The 19,637-nt window shown below is 37.3% G+C and overlaps 1 protein-coding gene and 1 pseudogene across 4 annotated transcripts in view; one reads left to right on the plus strand and one right to left on the minus strand.

Moving 5' to 3' along the window:
* Nucleotides 1-735: 735 nt before the first annotated feature.
* MTDH (metadherin) overlaps nt 736-19,637 on the plus strand; it is a 53,199-nt gene continuing 34,297 nt past the window's right edge. For 2 of the 4 annotated variants that reach the window (XM_011372901.2, XM_011372906.2), the window contains exons 1-2: nt 737-1,457; nt 12,594-12,695. In XM_011372901.2, the coding sequence (XP_011371203.1) occupies nt 1,077-1,457; nt 12,594-12,695 (483 nt within the window). In that variant the 5' untranslated portion in view covers nt 737-1,076. Of the gene's footprint in view, nt 1,458-12,593; nt 12,696-19,637 lie in introns of all 4 variants that reach the window. The other 2 variants (XM_011372902.2, XM_011372903.2) reach the window with 2 other exon arrangements.
* Nucleotides 6,615-6,733, minus strand: LOC111747245 (annotated as a pseudogene).

A 19,637-nucleotide genomic window follows, 5' to 3' on the forward strand; every position in this document is an offset into this window, starting at 1 on the left:
ACATGTAAACACAATCTAATGTGCTTCTCTTATTTCTTATCAAAGCTACAAATTAGTAGGAAAATAGTGCCGCCCACGGAATTTCCAATTTCTGAATTCTGGGTAGTAACAACTGCGAAAGCAAGGATGAATGAGCAAAACAACACAAACGCGCCCTAGCCAGGCGAGCGAATAAGAGGCACGCAATCTGTGTTAGTTGGCCCTGAAGAGAAATAACCTATTTTGTGAATTAAATCTAGGCCTCGGAAGAAGAGTGCCCAGCCTCAGACTCAGCTGAGTCCACTCTGGAAGCTTCGAGCGAATCCGTGACCCAGGGAAAAAAGCCGCTTTCGTTCCAACACTACTCCCAGAAATATAATGAAGAAAACCTACTCCTACTATGGAGACTTTGACCTAGACCCCGTGACCCGGTTCCTCACTCTTCACTCCACTCCTGTCCCCACCCCGCCCTCAGGTTCCACAGAATCCCCTCCCTTGGACTCATTCGAAGCGCCACGTCTCCCAGCTTCGGGCCACCAGCCACCCCGCGGAGGTTCCTCCAGTTAACCCTTCCCAGCCTCCCGAACGGAGTCAAGAGTCACAGGTTCCGCTCCTCCACCAGGCCCGAAAGGGTCATAGCCAACCGCAATAGCCGCGGCCTCACCCCAACGGTTCCCACCCAGCCCGGTCCTCGCCCACGTGACGCCCCGCCCCGCCCCGCCCACCGGCTCCCACGTGATCCGCGGCCCTCCACGAGCGTCCCCGCGCGCCGCTCGGATCCCGGCTGGAGCCGCCATTGTTCCGCCGAGGGAGGACAGTGGGCCTTGGCGCTGGCGCCGAGACGCCGCTTAGCGGCCGCCACTGGAGACACTCCCTCCCGCTGTCCCCCTCCTCCTGGCGGCAGCGGAGTGAGGCTGACGAGGGGGAACTGGAAGCCCCCTCTCCTCCTGGCGACGGCAGCGGCCGATCCCCGGCTTCTGCGCGAGGGGCGGCCGCGATGAGCTCGGCCTGAGGCCGTCGGCCCGGCCCTTCCTTGCTTCCCTTGACTTCCACGGCGTCTCTGCTCAGCGTCATCGCTCCCTCTGACGGGAGGGAAGATGGCTGCACGGAGCTGGCAGGACGAGTTGGCCCAGCAGGCCGAGGAGGGCTCGGCCCGGCTGCGGGAAATGCTTTCTGTCGGCCTAGGCTTTCTGCGCACCGAGCTGGGCCTCGACCTGGGGCTGGAGCCGAAGCGGTACCCGGGCTGGGTGATTCTGGTGGGCACGGGCGCCCTCGGGCTGCTGCTGCTCTTCCTGCTGGGCTACGGCTGGGCCGCGGCTTGCGCCGGCGCCCGCAAGAAGCGGAGGAGCCCACCTCGAAAGCGGGAGGAGGCGGCAGCCGCGCCGGCCCCGGCCCCTGACGACCTAGCCCTGCTGAAGAATCTCAGGAGTGAGGAGCAGAAGAAGAAGAACCGCAAGAAGTTACCTGAGAAGCCCAAAGTGAGTAGGGGAGGAGCGGCAGTAGAGTAGGGCGAGGGGCCGGCGTGGAGACTGTCGATCGAGCGGGTGGCCGAGCCTTGTCCCCCCGTTCGAGAATGGAAAAGGAAAAGAGTGAGGTTAGTCGAGATCCGGGACGCAGAACTCCCCAGGTGGAAGAAGTGATCAGTGGACATGATACTCGGGGGAATGGTGTGAACTCGGGAAGTGTAGGATCAGTTTCGAGGAAGGAAGTTAGACGGTCTGGGGACTGTTTAAATAAAAGTGCCTAGAGGTCAACCCATTTTCGGGAACCTTGACCACCGGAATAATATACCAACTCTCGTTGAGGCCTACGGGGTAAGGAGCATGAGTAATGGGACCTTAAGGTGGTGGTAGGAAGTTACGGAAGGACTGCGCCTGGAAGACATGTCTAGATCAAGACACGTTGATACGGTAGCCTCTGGAGAAAACACGGTGACCTAAAAGCTCTGGGGCTTACAGAGGATTAAAGGTACCCAGGTCTAGACGCGCTTCCATTTTAGTTGGAACTCTTTAAGGGAAATGGTTGCCCACTCTTATTCCTGTGAATGTGGCAAGGAAGGCCGGAACAGGAGCAAGGCAGGAGGGAACCGGTTGCCTAATATACTTTGTGGTACATGTCCCTGTGAGAGAGCTAAGGCAAGTTCAGCGAAGTAGTGTGGGAGGTTTCGAAATAGAGTAAAGAGATGACAGGGCAGAATGGTGCAGGCTAAGAGAGGGATTGAGGTGCCGATTTACTGGACCACGTGTGGAAATGCAGAGAGCATCATGTCCGTTTTATCATGGCTCGTGTTTTATTTCTGCATTCTTTATTGCTATTGCCCCTTGATTCTTACATTATGTCTTTAATAGTTTTATTTATTTTTAAAAATACTTTACATTTAAGCAAATAGAGTATGCAAGTGTGCAGAACTAGAAACAGCTCCTATTTTTATATCCTCAGAATTAAGCTTTTCAGTGCAATGAAGTAAACATAGCCAAGGCCCTACTATGTGAAATTCACTCTGGTGTTTGGTGGGCAGTGGGAGGTATACACATAGGAAGTAGAATCAGTCATGGAGACTAGGGTAGGAGACAGATTCATAAATTGTTCTAATAGTGCATAGACCGATAGGTGCTGTAGAAGTATGAGCAGTGTTGAGGTTTGGAGGGTGGGAGAATAATTCTGTCGGAGAGATTTAAGAAAGTTATTGGAGGAAATGGGATTTGAGTTCAAACTAAAGTAATGAGAGTATTGTTGGTAAGGATACAAAGAATAAGGCTGTATTCGAGACTTGACACGTCACAGTGCATTTCATTATTAGGCCTAGATAAGTATTCACATTTTGTCTGCTGATTAAGAGGATGAAGGATACATACAAAAAAAAAAAAAAAAAACTAGAAAGGGTACAACTTTGTCAATATGAATACTACCTTAAGTTAAGAGAAGAGAAAATAGTACCGATTTGGAACATATATAGCTATATTTAAATTTGTAGAGAGCATCAAGGATTATTAGAAAGCAATATTATGATGAAAATAGACAATCTGGCTTTAAGATGAGGACAAGAGATCTTGAAAAATATATTTTTCAATAAGCCTAAAATATAAAAATATATTTGTCAATAAGCCACATATATTAATAAGTCTAAGCCCTGTGTGGATGAAGCGGATTGTGAAAATTTCAAAGCCCTTTTTGGGATGCCTAAAATTTCAGATAGATTTGAGTCAAGAGACAGGTGCTCTAAGAGCCCATCTGAAGTGCATCTTAACACTTAGGTGACTCATCTGAAGAACACAGACTCCGGTGAAACTTGTACTGTGAGACATGCTCATCAGACTTTAGACTTATCCCTTCTCCATTTTTCATTTGAGTGAAGGAAGGGTAGAATGAATAAACAAATCTTTTATTACCTTGCGGAGTGAAGAATGGGAAGAATAACCAGTGGCTAAATGTTATTTGGGTGAGAAAAGGTCTTTGCCCATCTGTAGTGAAGATGGATTGGAGAAGTTATCAACATTGCGGCTTTCAAACTTTTTTGACTGCAGCCTACAATAAGAAATACATCTTTCGTTACAGTACCCCCTCCGCACACACACCCCTCAAACTATTCTGACTTTCTTTAATGATTCTTGTGACCCACTAGTTCATATTTGATTGTGAGGTGTAACTCACAGGCACTGCTTATAGGGCTAAGAAGTATAAGCTACCTCCTCCCCTCACCCCTACCCCACACACACACTTTTAGTACTCATAAGCTCTGCAGAAAAGCAGGATACAGCTGGCAAATTGAAGGTAGTGAAAAAGAATACATGTCTTACTATGAAGGGAGTATAAAAGTAAAAGCTCAGTTTCTCCCCAGGGAGCTTTTTACTCCAGTTGTGGGAAAAGATATACTCAAAAAAATGAGTTAATGTAACCCCAGTGTGGCAATGAAAGACCTAATCACAGAATTTGGCTTTGAAAATGGGTAGGAGCAGGATAGTGAGAGAGGCTGAAGAAACAGCAAAGGTCCCTGGGGAAGGAGACTTAACTCTCAGTCTAGCAAGAATGGGGACCTGTAAACTTGAGTAAGGTATTTAATTTTGTTCTGTTTAGCTTATCTTGTTTATGAATTGAAGATCTTAGTTGAGTTAAAACACTGCAGGATTTCTCAAAGTGTTATCCCTGACTAGTTGCAGTAGAGTTGCTCAAGTGCTTATTAAAATTTGTAGATTCCAGAGCCACTCCACAGATACTATAAATTCAAAATCTCTAAACTGAGCCCAGAGAATCTGCATTTTTAACAAGCACCCTTGGTAAATCCTTGCCTGTTAATTTGAAAATCACTTACTAGAATAAGGCCATAAGAAACATAGTATAAGAGATTTCTAAGTAGAGTCATGTTTAATCTTTTAATTCATCCCTTAATAACATCATTCTAATATACATTTTAGGATATAGTCATTCAAGTGGATTCAGTGATATAAACTACAGTTTTATTTTTATCCTTTTATTCCATTATTTTTAGTTTTCTTCTCTTAAATCATTCCAAATTTTGCAACACGAATTTTCAAAGTTTGCTTCTAGTAGCTTGTTTTTGTTTTTAGAGTTAATGGTATTTAGCTTTTAAAACCTATTCATAAGTGTTTTTTGAAATTCTTACATTAGTTTGGTTTTTATTTTCTAATATCTTTTCATAGGTCTTTTGGACATGAATTGTAGTTCATTCCCCTTTTAAAAGTGAAGAGTAGCAGTTTTCACTGGGCTTAGTTCTTGACATTTCGGGAAATCATTATCTTACATGCATCTAAGAAAACTCATTTTAGTAAACAAGCTATTTTTCTATTAGTGTCAGGAATTCTCATAAACATTTGCCATGGTGCAGTTGTCTGTCTATAAGCTCCATGAATAAAAGAGTAGTGTTTTGTCTTGTGTGCTACTGTATAACCTTGCACAGTGCTGGATAAATAATTATTAAATGCATAATATGGTAAGATGTCCCACCAAAATAATTCTACAACTTATTCCTGTTTTTCATGCCTGGTAAATAGCCATATGAGCCACCTTTTTATTTTTGCAGTAGAAGATGGCTGTGTTTGCCTCATCTGGCAAAATTTTGTAAGGTTTACCTTTCTATAGCCAATAAATCATTCTAATAGTATGCAGGGTCTTTTGTAGTCATTGCTTCTGTTGCAGTTTCACTGCCACTGCCCTACTTTTGGGCTTTATTATACCTTTTGCTTAAGACTATTCTAACAGCATCCTAACTGGTTTGCCTATTTGCAGTATCTTTGTTGCCACTTCTTTCCACCTACTCATGCCAGTTAAACCTTCCAAAGGCCAGCTGTAATCATGTGATTTTCACATTCTCATCTTTTCGGTAGTTTCCCTATCACCTATTGAATAAAATCTAGTCTGTGACCTGGCTTTCAAGCCTTTTCATGATCTAACCTCATCTTAGGTTTATCTCTTACCATTACCCCTAAGACATTACCATTTGCTAGACTGCTGTGTCTCTCTATTCATATATATATTTTTTTCCTATCAAAAAGTCCTTTGTATAGCTCTACCAATTTCTACCTATCCTTCAAGGCCCAGCTGTGGTGCTACCTCTACTATAAAGCCTCTTCCCTAACTCCTCAGCTAGAGCTAGTCTTTTTTATATTTTTTATGAGTGCTAAAACAAGAAGGCACAGTGTAGCCTGGGAACATGCCTGTAGGGCAGCTCAAGACTTTTTTGTAGCTCTGTGCACGTCCATACATGATCAGGAAAGCACCTCAAGTTTTGATTTTGCGGTTAGAAATTTTGGTGAGTAGGTGAATTCGCCAATTTGGAATTCCCAAATAATGGGAATCAGTTGTATATTAGTCTATCTGTAACTGGACCATTCCTCTCCTATCCGAACCTCATGTGTGGGTGTATACTTGATTTCTCCTATTGGAAATCTGACATTTGTCTCAAACTTTAACATCTCCAAAACAGAACGCATAATTCTCTGCCTTCTCCTGGTCTTGCCCATTTCTGTAAGTGAAATGACTGCCATCGATTCAGTTATTCAAGCCAGAAATCCAAGAGTCGTTCTTGATTCTTCCCTTTTTCTCACTTCATATCTTCCTCAATTCATCTAATCCATCGGCAAGTACCATCAATTTTATCTCCAAAGTATATATTCAATCTGACTATTCTCATTCTACTGTCACCTTAGCTCAGTGATATAGCAGTAGCTTCTGTTGACTGCCTCCAGTCCTTTCTCAACACCCTAATAAGGAGTCTTCTTAAAAACAAATTGACATCTTGTCAAAAACCAACACTTCAATAGCTTTTGCATTATAAGAACAGTCTTGTCCTCACTGTTCTAATCAGCCTTTAGATCTCACTTTCCTCAAAAAAATCCTTTCCTAATCATCCTATTTGAAGTAGGCATCCCCTTCTATTTTCTGTCTCAACCTCTTGTATGTGTTTCCTTTATTTTAGTTACCATAGTTTGTAAATCGTTTGCTTACTTACCCAGTTACTATTTTGGGGTCTTTTCCCTCCACTGGATTATAAGTCTTAATATATAATGGCAAACAGCCTTGCGTTTGTTTGTTGTTGTTTTTAGGCGAGGCAATTCTTGATTGACCTCATAGATTGCAAGGACCTTGTCAGCTTACAATTCCTTATTTTTTATTTTTTGCGCTTACAGCACCTGGTCTTCCTAGGTGGTCTCCCATCCAAGTACTAACCAGGCCCGACCCTGCTTAGCTTCCGAGATCAGACGGGATTGAGCTTGTTCAGGGTGACATGGCTGTAGACGGCAAATAGCCTTTGATAATTGTTGAACTAAATGCTGAATAAAGTAGCTAAAATGACATCTCACAGTTTAATTGGATAATCTGTTGTTTCGCTAAATAAATTTGTCTTTTAAGATATTGCCAATAAAATTATGTCTTTTATTCTTAGGTACTGGTTTTGTCATATTCTCCCAGGTATTAGTAAAGGTAAATTGTATTACCACCTACGGGGTTTTCTTTTTACCTTTAACTCACTAGCTCCTTTAGTTTTAAGTCTTAAAAGAATCAGTTGATTTAAGAGTCCTGGATAAAACAAATATTTCTGATTTTACAGAAAAGAAATCTTGAGATTCATAGAGATTAAGTGACTTATACAAGGCCATAGAGCAAAAGAGTTTCAAAAGCAAAACAGTATCCTAATTTCTAGTCTAAGAACTCACTGTTATTTCCACTCTACCTCTCTGGTTTCAGTAACACATTCCAGGATATTACATTGTATTCAGAGAACAAATCCAGTTTGCCCAGTGAGTTACAACTTTCTTTATTGTTTTTAAAATTAATTGGAGAATCAAGTTTCTGCTGAAAATTATAATGACTTTTACAAAAGCTCCAGAATTGGGCTCCATTTGTTTGGTTATATGACAAGACTTTTTCATCTTGTCATTTTATTCTGCCAGAGGCCTGGCAGAAGACCTTTAACAGTTTTGACAGAAAAGACCTTTAATAATTGCACTCATCTTAGCTACCAAGAATAATAATAAGCCCTCTGAACACTCGTTTTTGTTGTGCTTCGACATTATTGATTAATGTACTACTCAAGGTTGTGCAGGCCTTGAAAATATTTTTAAATTTTTACTCAAACAAAATTAAGAGACCTAATGAGGAATTGGTGTTATTTGACCAGTTTTAAAATTTACTCTGTTTTCTTTCCAACTATGCTAGTAGTTTTCAGACTATTCCACAGAATGCCAATATTTCAGAAATCTTTAGCATAATTTGGCCATATGACAGGTATTGAGTGTTATCTCTCTCCTCTATAAAAAGTAGCCCTGAGCACTTCTAATGCAGTCAACAGTGGGTACTTTGGCATCCCTGAAAAGGGCTTAATTTTTGGCTAGCTGTTTAGAAAGCACAGGATCTTTACCACTAAAGGAAATATCTCAGGATATATAGTAAGATCTTGCAAATTTGAATTATAGATCACATCTGTAAGATTGTTCTCTCAGTATTAAGAATTTAATTTAGTGTTGAATTTAAAAAGTTGGTAAATTACTGTATGACTGAATCTTTTGTTCATGTGTATGTTTAGTATAGGTCATTGATATGTGCACAGTATTTGGCAGAGGAAAAAAACATGGTTTGTGTTTTCAAATAAATGACAAGAAATTGTTCTAGCTTGAATTTGTATCAGAACTTTTCACAACTAAAACTGAGACACTTACCAAGACTGGCTCTTCTCCATTAAGTGAGATAGTGCATGTAAAGCATCTATCACAAGGTTTTTGGCATATGGCAAATTCTCAGAAATTATTTTATTGTAAGGCTAATAGTCTGATCTGTCAGCTAAAGATAACGTCTCTTGAATTTCTATAATACCTTGAGCCTTTTGTCTTTTTAGCTGGACATAATACATATACTTATGCCTCCTGTATACTCACTATAACTCGTGCTAAGGAAATTGAGACTCTTGTGAAGTAGTAACTTGTTGTCCAGGATGACACACATTTGGTAATTCAACCCTGATGTCAGCTTGCCTTTGAAACCCTTACTATCCCATTTAAGGGGTAGGGTGGGGAGAAGCGGGCAGGGGACAGAGTATACCTTTTGTCTGTATTTTAGTATGTGCCACGTGCTGTTGTATACCTGTATTCTTTCTTTGCTAGGTTCTAAGCTTCTTGAGGACAGGGATTATTTCTCATTTGCGAGGTTTTAAGGGTTCTACATATTACTCTACTGTGTTCACTTACTGATTATTGAGTGAATGAACACAAGTGAATATTAGGTAATTTTCTTAGAAAATTATGAAACTACAAGCAGTTTTAGAAAAGAAAGATAACATTATATTGCTATCTCTAGAGCAAGCCTGGATTATTTCTAGCCTCCAAGAAGCTATATTTACTTATCATTTGTATTCTGTTAACTTCCCAAAAGAATTTGTGTCTGGAGCATTGGGTCTAACAGATACATGTACTTTTTTGGCCCTCTTGACCATCAGGACTTAACATTTATTTTAAGCATGGTAATAGGGAAAAGATCTTGAATGCTGGAACATGATGATGAGGATATGGGCTATCATAGCTTTGGAGAGGAAAGGATATTGAAGGGAAGAAACTATTTCTTGAGCAAATGAAGTATATTTTCACGTGTTCTCTCATTTACTATCATTTTAACAAGAAACCTATATAAAGACAAGTATGTATTTTCTTCATATTCACAAATGATGATATTAAAGGTTAAATCAAAGAAAATGCTTAAAATTGCAGTGATTAAATATAGAAGTTTGGCCTTAATCTCGGATTTGTGCAATTCCAAAGCCCATGGTCTTTTCATATTCCATTTCTTGGTTTGTTTTTGTTTTTGTTTTTTGGTAGTTGGTAGCCTGCCTTTCTAGTTTCTAAACCTAAGGAGTTCCAAGTCATTTTAAGTCATGATTTTTACATTTTGTGGCTATAAATAAAATTTATATAACTAAGTGAAAATAGGATTTAAATGGTTTCATTTTAGACGTCAAATGTTAAACCTTATATATGCTTACCTTGGACATAGGTTCTTTTGCAGTTTAGAATCAGTTTAACAAATATGTAAAAGCTTCTCAAATGGAGTTGAAGTCTGTTTTTAAGCATTTCTTCTTCTAAACTTTGAAACTTCTGGAGGGCAAATTTCTTTCTCATGTCCTTGTTCCTGAGGTCTCTAGCCCAGTGCTTATGCTTAATAAACGTTTATGGAATTATGAGGAATTAATAAATTGAAGATTGGCTTACATGGATAATTTTATTTTCTTGAAATGAAGAGTTAATTAAATAAGATCCTGCTCCCCTGGTATATGGCCCCCCTCTATTTTAGTTTCCTGATTGTCAGCCATGTGTCTTCATTCTGGCTTATCACCAACCCTCCCAACACACACACACATACACACACACACACTATTTGAATGCATTTTAAAAAAGGACCTGAGATAGGAGTTTGGAGAAAGTATAATAATAGTTATGCAGACATGGCATTACCTACAAGGAATCCATATAAGAAATGATTATATCATTTTTCTGATACTGGTTGTCACAAAATTTGAAGGACTTTATTGGGTAGTCTAATTTAAAATAGAGATTGTATGTTATATATGAAATTAACTTTAGTTGGGCCTGGAGGGGGAGCACCTCATAATTTTCCGGAGAATTTTAAATGAAGGTACAATGAGAGGCCCATGTAATTGCTATTTTGTAGATATACCATATATTTTAAGGCTCCATGATCAGAGAAGATAATACTTTCATAAAAACTCCGATTGGTAGTCACATTGGATTTGAAGTATTAGTTTTCAATTAGTCGCTTTTCATGTGAGCAGACCTACATAATATGCTTTCATGTAGGGATTAGCTAATTTAAATATGGTTAATAATTTTCCAGAACCAGGCCTTGTTGACCAGCTAATGGCAGAATAAGAGGTCAGATTAGTGTTGCTGATGGGTAGGAGAGACACAGCCACCAAAATGTACTCTTTTTTCCTGCTACCTAAGAATTCTGTTGACTCTACTCTTGTGATAGGAGGTTTATTGTTTCATGGTATCAGGCAGGCATTTGTGGGGAATTATTGATGACTTATGGAATCCCAGTAGTCATGAGAGCTATATAAAACTCAAGAGTCAGTGAAAAATTGAGAAATATGCATAGACCAGAAAGAACAGCTACAGTTAAAGCCTTTACATAAGTTGATGTTGCAAAGAAGGAAGTAAAATTGGCACAGGTTGGATGGTCTGACCACCTTTGGCTTGCTGATCATTTCAAAGCCTGTGAAATGGAAACAGTGTTCCCACTGTTGATCACTGATTGAGGGATTCTGACTTCATATTTGCTTAAAAGGAAAGATTGTTTCATCTTTCGCTTAGGGGGCAGTTTCAACAGTGTTTGCAGATAGTCTCAAAGGAATTGCATTGAATTTTCTAGTAGATTTTTAGATAGTTTTTAACCACTTAATTTCTCAATTTTTAGCAGTTAGTAGATGAATTTAAATGACTCAGTACAGTCCTTTACATGAGTAAAATGGATGTATTATATATAAGTGATCAGGATGGAGTTTCCTGAAGGGATTAAATGAAGTTTTTTGCAGATGTAAGCCTTCTGAGCTGCCAGTTAAAGAGCTGGGAAACTGGAATTGAAGCTGCAAGATTTTTCAGTTGGTATGACTTACTAGAAAAATGAGGCTGACCACAAGAAATCAGAAAAAGTGAATTTGGCTAGAGAAGATAGTATGAACTAAGAAGTATCATGAGAATTGACAAGATGATGATATTGGAAAGTAAAGTTAAACTAAGTTTTATATTCCTAATGTGGATATGGCCCCAAGTCCAAAGTAACCTTTCGCTGCGCACTGCCTTCCCCTTTCCCACCCCACACTTAGAGATTATAAGAGGCAACATTAAAGTGGCAAAACAGGACAGAAGAAAGAAAAGCAAAACAAAAATAAAGAGATCTGATTTTGGTATTAGCTGTCTGACTTTAACAAGTTGCTTGAGACCCAGCAGATGATTGGATTAATTAGGAATTTAATCAACTAAAAGACAGTTTTTGTTTTGATTTTTCTGTCATAAATCTTTGGGAAACCTACAAATTGGGTTTTAGAATATTAATGGTTTCTTTATCCAACTGCATCCCTGATAATTTTGAACAAATACAGATAAAGTCCACTATAGAAATTTTGAATACTTGTGTTGTTTTCATGAGTATAGCTCTGCTGTAATAAGTAATCTGATGGAAGTCTATTCTGTAAGAACTGGAAATAAAGCAGTTGGAACTAGTATATTGATTTACTGCCTTACTGTGTTGTATATGAGGAGAATAGGCTAGTAAAAGAAGTAGAGGGATCCAGAAAGAAGAGGTTAGAATACAGATACCTGGGCCCCACTCTTCAAACCTCTGAACCTAAATACATTTCTGGAGATGTGACTCAGAAGTGCTTATTTTAAAAGAAAAAAAAATACTAGTGATTATGATTAAAAACCAAATTTGAGATTCACAGGCTTAATTCTACTCATGAACACCTCTAAGTGCTATCATTTTATTTCAGGAATGTTAGGAAAGCTGAGGTAGCCTTTTTTAAGCCGTGGCTGGCTGTCGTTTGTAAAGCCTCTTAATCCCAGAACAGTAGAGCCATTAGATTATAGAATTACAGGAGACATTAGAGATTATCTAATATAGAGGCCAGCAAACTGTGGTCCATGAAACCAAATTTAGTTCTTTACCTGTGTTTGCAAGTAAAGTTTTATTGGAACTCAGCCACACTCATTCATTTGCATCATCTATGGCTTTCCCTGGACCTTGACTGAAAAAGTTCATTAACTTTGGTCAGAGTGCAAATACAGTTTAGTTCTCCTTTTTCTTGCTTCTAATCCATTATTTTTTGTATGTTTGTTTGAGGGAGATACCTGGGTGAGATAAAAAAATTTCATTTGTAGTACAGAATTTTATTTATAGATTTTCTTTATTACAAAACAATTACTAGGATAATAAAGAGTCCAAGTACTTTAGATAACATGACTGTGCAAAAACCTTTTTAATTTGGGTCAGGGGTAGAACTTTTTGTAGTATAATCTGTTTCCTGAGTACAAATCTTTGGTTTGATCTGCCAAACCATTTGATAACAAGATTCTTTTTTGTTGCCTGTGCAGCCAAATGGACGGACCATTGAAGTGGCTGAGGAGGAAGTTGTCCGAACTCCTCGAAGTGTAACAGCAAAGCAGTCATTAGAGACAGAAAAGAAAAATGAAAAGGTAAGTTTGGGAGCATATAAAATTAAATGCAAGGCTCTTAATAAAGAGAGCGACATATACAAATGATGCTTCTCTGTTTCACAAAATTGTACATATACCCCCTATTTAAGGAAAATTGAAAACCTCAAGTAATCATAGCAGACGGATGGGTGGTGAAGATTCCAGATGTGTAACATACCTCTTATTTGAAAACAGAATTATATTACCTTTCTTAATAGTACATTTCTGACATAGAAAGCTTAGCAAAATTGTCCTATGGTATTGTGTTAAAATAAATTTCTGTCATGATGAAGACATAATCATCTACTTATAGACATAGTTTAAGTTTGTTTTGTTTTGTTTTTAACAAAAGAAAATATACTCAGGTCATTATCAAAAGGTTTGGCTATGCACTTATAAATTTTTAAATTTTTAAATAAGCCCATCTAACTTATCCCAAGCTAACATGAACTTTTAATCATTTTTCAGTTGCCAATGTTAGAACTGACCCATTTTTGTTTGATTTAATTTGTAAAGTAGGCAGATGTACAAGAAGCTGTTAACAGTGTTTCCACCTGTTGTAGGAGAGGGACTTTTTATTTAACATTTTTTAGTACATTGAATACTCTGCCCCCGCCCCTCCCACCCCCATGCCTATGCGTGCATAACTTCTTTTTACAAAAACAAACCAAAAACAAGCACAGATAGGTAAAGGATTTCTAGGAACCAGAGTGCAGCAGCTCCAGCTCCGTAGAATAGTGGTATAAAATAGTTGCTCCAGTTTCTTAATGCTTACAGATTCAAAATATCTGAAGAAGTGGTGAGATCAATTCTCCCCCTGTAACCCAGGGAAATTGGCAGAAAAATAAATAGTAAGTGACTTGTATTAACAAGTTAGCATACAATTTAAGGATTGTGAATTTATACCATGAATAGTTTATATGCTTAATATAAATGTATACTTTTCCCATCTTGTTTCTGGGCTTTCTCTGTATTCGTGAGCATTTTATACTTAGTCCTGCTTCCACTCTGAATTCTTCTGAAAAGAAGAATTGTATAGCTGGAATAATTAACAAACTCCATTTATCTCTGATTGATTAATCATATATAGAGTGTATGTATCAGGATGTAAAACCACAGTTTGAAGTTTGCAATTATTCTGAAATTTCTTATGAAAGGAAATAATTATAATAATTGACATTTGTACTCTATAATATGGCAGACATTGTGCAAGATGAGATATGAGTATATATATAAATATATTTACTATAGCTAGTGGGGACAACTTATTGAGCACTTACTAGGTATACCTTTAAGGCTTTATAGAATATTTATTCACGTTTCTTTATCCTCACTTCAAAATCTGCCTTTTACTTATCTGTATCATTTCTGATCCTTTCAAATACTGCCAGGCAGACAGTAATAGCCCCATTTTACAGATAAGGGCTCTGAGGCATAGACAGATTTTGTGTTTTCACTAATTTCATACAGTTTCTGAACTGGGATTTGAACCCTGCTCATTGTGATGCCAAAGCCCAGGTGTTGTTAATCACTTAACAGTCCCTCCTCCTTTAAGTTGCTGTTGCTTGTTCAGTACAAAGCTTCTACTTTTGGTTTATTGTCTGTTTGATTTTACTTTTTGCAAAGAATAAATGCTTCAGCTGATGGCTAGTGTTTCTTTTTGCCATCCTGCATCTTGAATTTATGCTTTTTAACTTGGTTCAATCCAGGTGACTCTCTGATTTCAGTTAATTTTTTATACTATTGCACTGTGTTTTTGTGTTTTAAATAAGTGACATTTTTAGACTTCTTTTCTTTCTTTTGTAAACAAACATATCTTAGATCTACTTATCTAAATAAGTTAAGGTTATTTTCTTGTACGTTTGTTAACTTATTTTCTTGTACGTTTGTTTTCCTCTCAGAGCCACATCTTAGACACTTTGAGAATTGCAGTTTGCCCATATAGTAATTGCACTCTAAGCTGTGATAGTGAATACCTTGCCCTATCACTTGAGTAGGCCTCATAGATAAAACTTTGTCTAAAAACTGGATGTGACAAGAGTTATAAATCTATAAAGTTTTTTTTCTTTTGTTTTGTTTTGGATATGACACAATCAGACATTATTCAGCTGAAACAAAAGAACATATTCAGACATACTCATGGGAAAGCCCTAGACAAGTTTGACTGGTCAGGGCGGGGTTGAGATATGATTAAAAGCTTAGATATAGAGTAGGTGTATTAGGATGTAAAACCTGGCGCAACACTTATGATTGATAGTTCAGTCTTGCATCTATGATTGTAAGGGTCTGAATTAAGATAAAAGTATAAAGGTTGTTAGTAGGAGAAACAACAGAAACAAATGTATAAAATTTGGTCACCATCACATTGGTCAGATGATTTCAGTGATGTCTACCGAAATACTGTTATCATTTATTTTATGTGTTAGTATGCTCTTAGCATTTTTATGATGCTACACAGTATACAGAATACTCCCACATCTCTTAATCGTGATTAACAGCTCGGAGAGGGGTGAATACACACGTGCACACACACACAGACATTTTATAATAGCTCATTAAAAAGAGTTTAGTGACTTACCCAAGATCATATAGCTAGTAAATAATGCTCCCTCAGTTTCCCTGAGACAGCAGTTCTAAAGTGTGGTCTATGGACCCCTGAGGAGGGGTTGCAGAAAACAAAACTATTTTTATAATAACTAAGATATTATTTGCCCTTTTCACTGTGTTGATATTTGCACTAATGTTACAAAAGCAATAGTAGATAAAACTGCTGACTCAACAGAAATCAAGGGCGTCACATCAAACTACTAGTAATGGTATTCTTTATTACAGTCCACTCATCATAATAATAAACAAATAAACGCTAGTTTCCTTTAAGAATATCCTTGATGAAGCAGTAAAAATAATTGTTAATTTTATTAAATCTTTACCTTTGAATACATGCTTTTTAATTATTCTCTATACTGAAATAGGAATTATGTATAAAGTATGCTACATAACCAAAGAAAAATGGTTGTCTTGTGGAAAAACACCTGCACAATTGAATTGCAAGCTGGATTAGCCACTTATTTTATGTAACTTCATTTTTATTTGAAAGATCAACTGATAGGCCATGGTTATTTAGACTTGGGTATTTGCAGACATTTTCTCAAAATAATCAAGATGATCCTGTCACTTCATGGATATTCAGAATTTGGAAAATTTGTATCTGCCACCATGAGCTTGATAACATCCCAGGGCTTAAAGAATTTCTGATGAAATCAGTTGTGATGTTAACAAATGTGATTTTTTAAAAAATAAATTGTATATAATGGAATGTTTTAACATTTTGGAAGATGTGTATGATTCAGTGAACCAATATTTTCCAAAAGACTAATGCTTGCATATTACAAAATCAAGCAAGTGTAAAAGATTCATTCAAAGTACATTGTAGACCAGTGGATTTTAATGTAAAAGAATATGGAAAGTTCATTAATGCTGTTTCAGATTCCCATTGTAACAATTTTTAATAAACTACCAACTCACAAGTTTGAGTGTAATAGTTTTTTTCTTCCTCAACCTAAAACCCTTCGTAACTTTCTATTGCTTTTACTCCATAATCTTGATCATAACTAAAGCCCCTGCCTGTGGCACAAATCTCTTTTCCTAATCTTACCCTCTTTAAGCTCCAGACACGTTGGTTTTCTTTCTTTTTAGTTAAAACAGCTTTATTTTGAAATATTTTATGGTTATAAAATTTGCTTCAAGTGTATGATTTTAGTCTATTTGTGGAGTTGTATAACCATCACCACAATCTAATTTTTTAGCATTTTTCTCTTCCCAGGAAGAAATCTTGTGCCCATTAGCTAGCATTCACTCCCCTTTATTCCCACTGCTCTCCTTACCTCAGCCCTTGGCAACGACTAATCGTTTGTGTGATATCAAATATCACAATTATCTGAAAAAACTATTAAAATACTCCTTTTGTTTCCAGTTACATATCTATGTATACGTAGCCAGATTTTCTTTATGTGCTTCCATAAAATATCAGTAAATTGAATGCAAAAGCAGATAGGTGAATCCAGCTGTCTTTTATGAAGCCACACATCAAAGATATTTGCAGATGTAAAATATGCCACCCTTCTCACTAAAATGTTTTTGTTTTGGAAAATATTTTTATGTAGATATAATTATACAATAATTAGTTTATTGTTTTGAAATTAATATAAATTTAAATAATATCGTAGTTTAAATTTTTAATATGATAGATACCAGGTATAACCCACATAAACAAAGGCTCTTTGACATCCTCAGTGTGTTTTAAGAGTCTAAAGGAATAGCCTATGACCAAGAAATTTGAGAACCAGTGCTCTAGCAGTGATCAGTGTTTAGAAGACTAAAGACAGAATTATTCTGAGGCAGCATTGATTTTTAAACAAGCATAAGCTATAGCAGTTCTTAGCAAAATAGAGACTGCCTTCATGCCCAGAGAGTTCACATGTACTTGTGTTTTACTTTCCTTAATACATTTTAGAAACTATAGTTTTAAAACCAGCGAACCATGATCTGCTGGTCATTCTGGCTCTATATCTGAAAGTTTTGTTGGAACACAGACACATATTTTTATTGTCTATGGCTGCTTTGTACTACAACAGCAAAGTTGGGTGCTTGAGACAGAGGCCTTATAGTCTGCAAAGCCTAAAATATTTACATATGACCTCTTTTTCCTGAACCCCTATTTCAAACTCCTAATATAGTCCTTCAGATTCATTAAAATGTTTCGTTACATGGAGTGCCTTGGTGTGGTCTGATTATCTAGGTCTTGAACTCTGGACCTTTTAGGCTCCCTTGTGCCACAGAGTCTATAGTGTCATGATTTCTTGGGTTTTCAAGGTTCCCTTTTAAGGTAAACAAAGTAGTTTTATATAAAAGAAGGAATATCTTTCCAGAGAATCCTCATTTCTGCTCCTAGACCTTTGTGTCTAAACTCCTAATAGCAGAACTGAGACCAGAACCAGGTCTTCTGCTCTAGACCATCATTTTTCCATGATACTATGGTTGCTTCAGGCAGTAAGTGGCAAGAGGGGATCAAAATACAGTGAAATGGTGAATTTGGTTTTAAACATGCTAAGATTGAGGTGAGAATGGGATTTCCAAGTGAAATTAATTTTTTAAGCTATTGGAAATGGGAGAAACATAGCTGGGAAAGAGTTCGGGGCTAGATAAAAAGAATTCTTAAGAAAGGTTTCTTGTAAATTTCTTAAGATTGCGAGTTGATAGTCATGCTGCTGTGTGATATACCATAATTTATGAGCTCCCACCAAACATTTAAATAATTTTATGGCTTGGGTGATGGATCAAGTATACAAATATAATAGCTCAGAGGTTTTATGTGGGGAGGCAGTGAGAGTTGGACAGCCAGGGCTATATGTAATGCAGTCTAGTTTTAGGCTCTTTCATTGATTAACCAAATATTAATTGAATACCTTCTGTGTGCAAGGTACTATTCTAGGCACTAGGAATATAATGGTAAAACGGATGAGCTTAATTAGGCACTAGGAATATAATTGGTAAAATCATTGAAAAAAGAGTCACGATTTTCATGAAGTTTAGTGGGAAATACAACTAATGTATTCTCTAATGTCAGTTGATGATAAGTGATGTGGAAGAAAATAAATACCAGAGTAAGGAGAAAGAAGTAAAGTGAAAGTTGTAGGCACTTTCTGTACCTATAACTTATTTCCTACCAGCAAAATGTATCAGAATAGTAGTAAATGGAATAATCTTGACTGTAGTTTAAATTACCCTGCCCCCACCCACCCCCAAAGGAGAAATCAGTTGCAAACCTCTCTACTTTTAAAAAGGTTTGTGATACTTTTCATAATTAATTTCATTCTGACATTGTGGCACCAGGTTACTAAGAACTGCTGGTACAGACAAAGTAGAGAAATGTAATTAGTATGCCCCTTGGGCCACCTATTTTTTGCCATTTAACCATGCCCAACTTATCTGTATGTTTGAGACAAGTGAGAAAAATGAATAGTGCCAAAATTTGGAGCATTGTAAAGTACATGCCTTATTTGTCAAGACAGAAAGTGGTTGAAATTGATCCTAAAGCAATGGTTCTCAGGCTTTTCAAGTAGCAGTTGCTAAAAGTTTTCAAAATAAATTTCACTAACAATTATTAATTTTGTCATGTACATTTTAAAAATCACCAGTACAAAAAAAGAAAGGAATTTGACACAGTGGAAGTAGAAAGAACTAAAATAGAAAATAGAACCGTTTTTGCCATGAGTCAGTAAAAAAACCTTATATACCAGCTGCTAGTCGATGGACCAGAGCATCATAACATTCTTTTCTAACCTTTATAAAATACTCAGCATCCTCTTTTTCATTTCCTTTATCACTCCTGACATTCCCAACAGAGACTTTAGATGATTATAGGGCAAAACATATTACAGATACCAGTTCACTAAAATTTTTATGGACCAGTACTTTCCAGAATAGAGGATTAATTAATTGAATAAGGATTACATTCGGAAATTGGCTACTAAGCTTTGTGTAACTAATTGTAAAGTGTCATTTAACTTAAAATTTGTACAGTATCCCTTTTATGATAGTTTTGATGCTCTACAAATAATAGGTTATACTCTCTAAGTTGATATTTTCAGCAGGAATTGGGCGCTGCCCTGCCTTTCTTTATACTTTGCAATTCTTCAAAATAGCAAAATCTGCTAAGAGAGCAGTTAGCCATTTGAGTCGATCTAGTTTTACTGTCAAAATGTACCTTTTGTCACTCTAATAAATGATGTCACTTATTTTGGGGTTATTGTCTAATCTTAGGAATATTCATTCAATGTTAAGAAATTAAAGATGAGCTTAATTAGGAAAGTCGTCTTTGTGAGTTTTCTTTGATAACCAGCTCATAATTGTTTGATTTTTTAAGTTCTGTGAATTTGAGGG

Source organism: Pteropus vampyrus, unplaced genomic scaffold (assembly GCF_000151845.1).
Source record: "Pteropus vampyrus isolate Shadow unplaced genomic scaffold, Pvam_2.0 Scaffold215, whole genome shotgun sequence".
Classification (NCBI taxonomy): Eukaryota; Metazoa; Chordata; class Mammalia; order Chiroptera; family Pteropodidae; genus Pteropus; species Pteropus vampyrus.